We start from the raw sequence: 6,119 nt of genomic DNA, 5'->3' as shown, positions 1-6,119 counted from the left end.
AAATCTGATAAATAAAGAGGAACACAACGCATTATTGTACCTACTGGACATCTAATTTGGTTTATTGAACATTGAGCACGTTTATCAGTCTCAAATTGAGACTGATAAACGTGCTCATGTTTCACAAACCAAATTAGATGTCCAGTAGGTAATAGTGGTACATTTTTTCTGTGGTCAATCTAAGACATTATTTATAAATGTGGCCCACTGAACACCGCCTAATTTGTGAATGAAACTCCCAGAATCCAAATAAATGGCAAACCAGACAGTCTAACAACGGCCCTGAAAGCAAGTCGTGTTCGTCTTATTATCGGGTTAATTAAAGCTAGGATCTGACAATGGCACTTGGTTGTAGAAAAACGGATTTAAATGCAATGTCTCCCGGGAACGCGTGTCAAGGGCTGCTTTTCATTGAGCTAAGATCGCGCCAGGACGGGACCGCGCCCTGAACTGTCAAAGCTGCAATTATAGAATTCTGATGTTCAAAAGGGGATCTGGATAAACCGAATTATTCATACTTGTGTACAGTACGATAAACTACGTTTAAGACACAAAGAAAATAACATTCAAAGATTCCCCAAACTTCTAAAAGCAGCTTCTGTAAGATAGAGGGATAAAAGGCTCGATCTTGAGACATTTTTAAAGGGTTCATTAAAATTTCAACATTGAAATGCAGTGGGGTGCTATTTGGGCTCGAGGTCAAGAGACGCACGGATTATATAGTTCCTCATAATAATATTAATTAAACAATTTGCATGCTAATAAGGTAACAATTATCAGGGCCTCTGTTGAAAGATTCGGGTTATTACAACACGCCAATCCGAGTGCCAAGGGTCAGGCGGTGAGTGGGGAGCGAAATTTCAACTCAGATTAACATTATGACAACTCCAGACATTGGCCAAATAAAGTCGAATTAATTCTCTGTAATGAGAGGGGGAGACAGGACGTCCTCTTAAAGCGGTGGGATTGATAACTATTCTGCATTCAAAAACAGTTCACTTGCATAAATTCAATAGCCTGTATGTCGCTGTTGGTTTTAATGTAAGATTAATTAATGATAATGTTAGATTAAGGTGCACTCAACCACTACCTGACCTTAACTTAATTCAAAATATCAAAATGATGATAGACTAAACAAATAGGCTATTACTTACTTTCTCACTGTTGTTTTGTATTTGTATTCCTTTCTGTCGGGTTGCAATAAAATATTAATGAATACTCATGGGAGAGCGGCTTACATTAATACACCAATATTGTTTCAGAGGTGTAGCAAATGTTGTAAGTTAAAGCATGCATGATATTATACACAATGACCACAAATAAACCGCGCACGATTTGTACATCAGTAGTTTAAATGACATTAATTACACCGGAGTGCTATGGCAGGGGGAATATATCTAATTTTCTGTTAAATGTCGAGTGCCTTCTAATTAGCTATTCGTGTAATTAAAAGTTCATTTATTCCTCCAGCATATCAAATGAGTAGGTTCAAGTCATTCGTGCCTTTTTTTTTTTTTTTAAGCATTGTGTTATAGACTCGTGACGCTTCTGCTTGTAGTTCGGAATTAAATTTGACAGCTCTGTTTGACGAATATCTTCGGATTGACTTGTGACAAGTTGCCTGAGAATCGCACAGAAATAAATATAATGGGTCGGTCAATTTGTCAGCGGTGCACTGGCAGTCTTACCTGTTCACAAAGCAACATTTCGACTTGACGAATCGGCACGGGTGTGCTTGTTTTCCCGACCCGTTTTCTTTTCTTTGTGTGTGTGTGTGTTTGTGTTTGTGTGTGCAAAAGATTCGAACTGAATAGAGGGACATTGTCTCAAACGGTGATGAATCCGCCGCTCTGTGTGGCTGCAGTCCGAGGTGAGATTTCAGTGTCTATTTAGCGTTTAACTGGGTATCAAATCTGATCGCTCTCCCTCTAAGGCCCCCTGTGTAGTCGTGATGTAGTTCTTATCAAAGCCCTCCTGTCTTGTTGTGACAGCTCTGATATTGTTTATTGAGGTGGATGTCAGGTTTAATTAGCAATCGATATGGAAAGCGTTTTCAGACTACGTCTCTGACGTCAGCGCCGATTAACGCTTCTCATTGGTCTCAAATTCCCAGAGCCTAAGCTAATTATTGGAAGCTTCGTGTTGATAAAGAACAGCTCATCCTACTCTTCACATCATGTCCCCTCCTCGCTGGCCACTCTCGCTGCATGTTTTTTAAATTCACATCACCAACCACCAGACGTCGTTTCCTTTTGCCTGGGAGATGATGGACAGCAGGATACTGGATCCACCTCATGCCCAGTTCGGAGGCTCGCTCGGTGGGATGGTGAGCTTTCCGTACCATCTAAGCCACCATCATGTGTACGAACTAGCCGGTCATCAACTTCAATCCACGGCCGCGGTTCCTTTCTCAATAGACGGATTACTTAACGGCTCGTGCACGGCTTCCGTGGTGAATTCTAACCCCCTCTTGTCTTCTGGCTGCGGTATGAATGGAGATAACCAACAGTACAAACTGACAGGTAAGCAAACAGACACTTGTCCTAAACTGGCATGAGGGTCTTTGGCGGAGGAAAGAAAGCATGTTTTTGTCATGTAAAACAAAGATTTTTTTTCTTCTCGTCCATAAAGCTTTGAAGAATAACCCATGCAGCGAAACAAAACAAAGGATTCTCTCATTGGGCTAGTTTATTGGAATTAAGGCAGACTGACTTTTATAAGGAAGAGAGGCTAATATACAGTATTCTACAAAATTATTTTTGAGCATGTACTTCCCTCTCTCCGTATTATTTTCTTGCTATTGTTACTTTACCGAGAAAAGAAAACTGATGGCTTTCATTTTCTCCCTATCATTTCTTACACATTAGCCTAATAGTAAATGCTCATGCAGGAAAATAAACACTCGAAAGAATTTTAGCGGGCCCACTGTTTTGGTGGACATTCTGTGCAAGTTACAAGCGATGCTAATTTATTGTTTCTCATATAGATTCGGGGGATCCAGACAAGGATAGCCCGGGTTGTAAAAGAAGACGAACTCGTACCAATTTCACTGGCTGGCAGCTGGAAGAATTAGAGAAGGCTTTTAATGAAAGTCACTATCCAGATGTGTTCATGAGGGAAGCACTTGCTCTGAGATTGGATTTGATAGAATCGAGGGTGCAGGTAAATACACTGAATTTATCTTGCATATGTTGTGTGAGGTGATGAAACAGATCAATTCAAAAGGTATGTCAGTGTAAACAATATGAATAACCCTGTTTTTGTAGTTCTGTTTTGGTAATTTTTCCCCCCATGAAATGTTTTTGTTCAAATAATATAATATCTTAATTTTGAAAATGCTTCTGTTTTAAAATTAATTCCATTAAGGTGCAGGAACATGTATTTACAGTTTAAATTATTTAAAAAACGGCAAGTGTTTGTGGACAAAATAATATTTGTTGTTGTTTTATATTATTTATTTTGCAGACTATACCGTAGGCCCCACTGTTAGCAGAAAAAAGCAAGAGACCTACTTGCACTGAAATAAAATAAAATAATGATGAAAAAAAATATAGGCCTATTTATGATTCTCTTTTACATGTTTTGTGATATTCGGGGGAGAAAGATAGGCCTACGTGAATGATTGTACACAATTCTTATAAAATGTTACTAAATTTTATTTAATAGATGTATGTGATCGTATTAAATCTTCGGTTTGCAAAATAGCCTGTCAGGCGTAAGTTTGTGATCATAATTTTGCTCAGAAATAATAGAATCAAACATTTGGCCTATATATCAAAACTCCTTGGCTAAAATGTACGGAGCGTATGTAATTTATCAGTGTGTTTTAGAATGCGGCCTAGTTTTAAAACAGCATTCACGATGGTATATTTGCACCATAACAGTATTATAAAATTGTGTAGTTTGGATGATTGCGTTTTATTTCCATTTTATAGACATATTTTCCAATTTATTATAACAATAGTCCTACCACACTTATAATACAAATATAAGCATTCTATAAAAATACTGGCAACGCATTATTTAGCAAGGCTATACGTTTTTATTTTTAGTATTTCATAAACAACAAAAAAAATACATTTTCTATAACACAATACAGTAATTATAGTATTGTATATTATAAATATACTAAAATAATGTGTGTGTGTGTGTGTGTGTGTATATATATATATATATATATATATATATATATATATATATATATATATATATATTATGGTTAAAAGAAGGACAATATTTTTTATATATGCCTAGGTCTAGCCTACTTAATGATTGGCATTATTTTAATGGCATGAAAATTAATGTCTTTCTTTTTCATTTTTAGGTATGGTTTCAAAACCGAAGGGCGAAATGGAGAAAAAAGGAGAACACGAAGAAAGGGCCGGGCCGACCTGCACACAACTCTCATCCGACGACCTGCAGTGGCGAGCCAATGGACCCAGAGGAAATTGCTCGCAGAGAACTAGAGAGGATGGAGAAAAAGAAAAGAAAACAAGAAAGACGGCTTTTAAAGTCCCAAAACAAACTCATTTCCGGGGACTTATTTCACACGCCAGGATCTGACAGTGACAGTGGCTTGTCACAAATAACGGACAGTGAACAAAGCATCCATTGCGACATGGGCCGAAACCAAACGCAACCAAGCTGTGACCAAACTCCGCAGAAACCCCAGAACCAAAGAAACGCAGACCAAGACGCGAGTGGATCCGAGCTGGACTCGTTCGACAGCGGTCAGCAGTCAAACCTGTGCTCCAACAGTAGGTCTTCCGCTCTTCAAAAACTCAATCCCTTTAGCGTGGAAAGCCTTCTGTCGGACTCCAGGCCGAGGCGCAAGCCGCCAATGGACTTCCCATTACCGACACCACGGCCTTTGATAGGGAAAGGACATTTTTTACTGTACCCTATTACACAACCTCTCGGTTTCATTGTTCCACAGACTGCTTTGAAGAGCACAGCACCAGGCCCTGATGCCGAAAATGGCCAGAAAGGGCCAGCTACTGACAGTTCCTTTGCTGGAAACCTAGGACACAGGAACGCCAAGGACAACAGTGTAAACAACAGCGGCGCGCGAGCAATCAAAGGCCAGGTCAGTCAGTCGGGCAACATAACGTGTTCACCACAGAGCAGTCCACCACAGACTACCATTAATGGTCACTCGGCGGGCAGCTGTAACGAAAGATGCCCACAAGATATAGAGTTAGACCTCGTCGATCCAAAGTCTCCACAGTCGGAAAAAAAGGAGCAGTCGTTACCTGACTATCCACCACAAAATTCAGAATCAGCGACAAGCAACAAGGACACCGACAAAGACTCAGTTGACGTCGATATGGAATAAATGAAATCATAGAAACTGAGGAGTGTGTCGATATCGCACGACACTTCTCCGCAGATTAAGCGAAGAGGAAAAAAAGTCGACATATCGAAACGTATCGTTTTCATTGACATATTTATATTCTGATTAGGGGAAATATCTGTGAATAATTTGTGTATGTGTGTGGTGGGCTAACAAATGTTTATTGAACAAATAGCAGCAGCTCCCTGTATAAGAAACTGTAAAAAAAAAAAAAAAAAGGAAAAAAAAAAAACCAAGACAAAACCTCAAACGTTGTACAAAGTATTAAGATATTTATATATGTAAGTTTTTCATAAATAAATCGATTGTATACAACAAACTTAAGCGTGCATGGCCCTAAATAGAGCTTATATTGTGGGCTATAGCTCCTTCTCCCAAACCCTGTGTTGTATTTTGTGTATTGCTTTAACAAATTTATTCATCTATAAGCTACACTGAAATGAGGTTACGAGCCGGAGGCGAAAAGACCCGTTCGACTCCTGCAGAGTTTTGATATGAAAGTAATTATTTTCCCGGTGGCTACTGCAGGGATTCAGTTTATTTTAGCCCAAAGGGTTATAATACATTACCGATTTCTAGTGATATGAAATCACATAAACTTCCAAGAATAATAGAATTAGCATGAAAGGCTGGGGTGTCAAATTGAAATACGAAAATAATAGCCCCGGCAGCTGGGAGTGTGTTTGTGCATATTGGATAGGAGATGGGAATTCGTGGGGCGGAATTTTCATGAGCTTTTCACTTTGTCAGGGCCCTTGTAGCTGGC

The 6,119-nt window shown here is 39.1% G+C and overlaps 1 protein-coding gene across 1 annotated transcript; it reads left to right on the top strand.

The window, feature by feature from the left end:
- Nucleotides 1-2,260: 2,260 nt before the first annotated feature.
- On the top strand, nucleotides 2,261-5,335 carry uncx (UNC homeobox; the record flags this gene model as incomplete). The annotated part of the gene is made up of 3 exons (XM_079834439.1): nucleotides 2,261-2,522; nucleotides 2,987-3,162; nucleotides 4,325-5,335. Exons 1-3 carry the CDS (start codon nucleotides 2,264-2,266, stop codon nucleotides 5,333-5,335), a joined length of 1,446 nt encoding a protein of 481 aa, XP_079690565.1. The 5' UTR covers nucleotides 2,261-2,263.
- Nucleotides 5,336-6,119: the final 784 nt, after the last annotated feature.

Source organism: Gobio gobio (genome assembly GCF_949357685.1).
Source record: "Gobio gobio genome assembly, chromosome: 1".
Lineage (NCBI taxonomy): Eukaryota > Metazoa > Chordata > Actinopteri > Cypriniformes > Gobionidae > Gobio > Gobio gobio.
The sequence above is the reverse complement of the archived record's forward strand: the minus strand, read 5'-3'. Positions and strand labels throughout refer to the sequence as shown.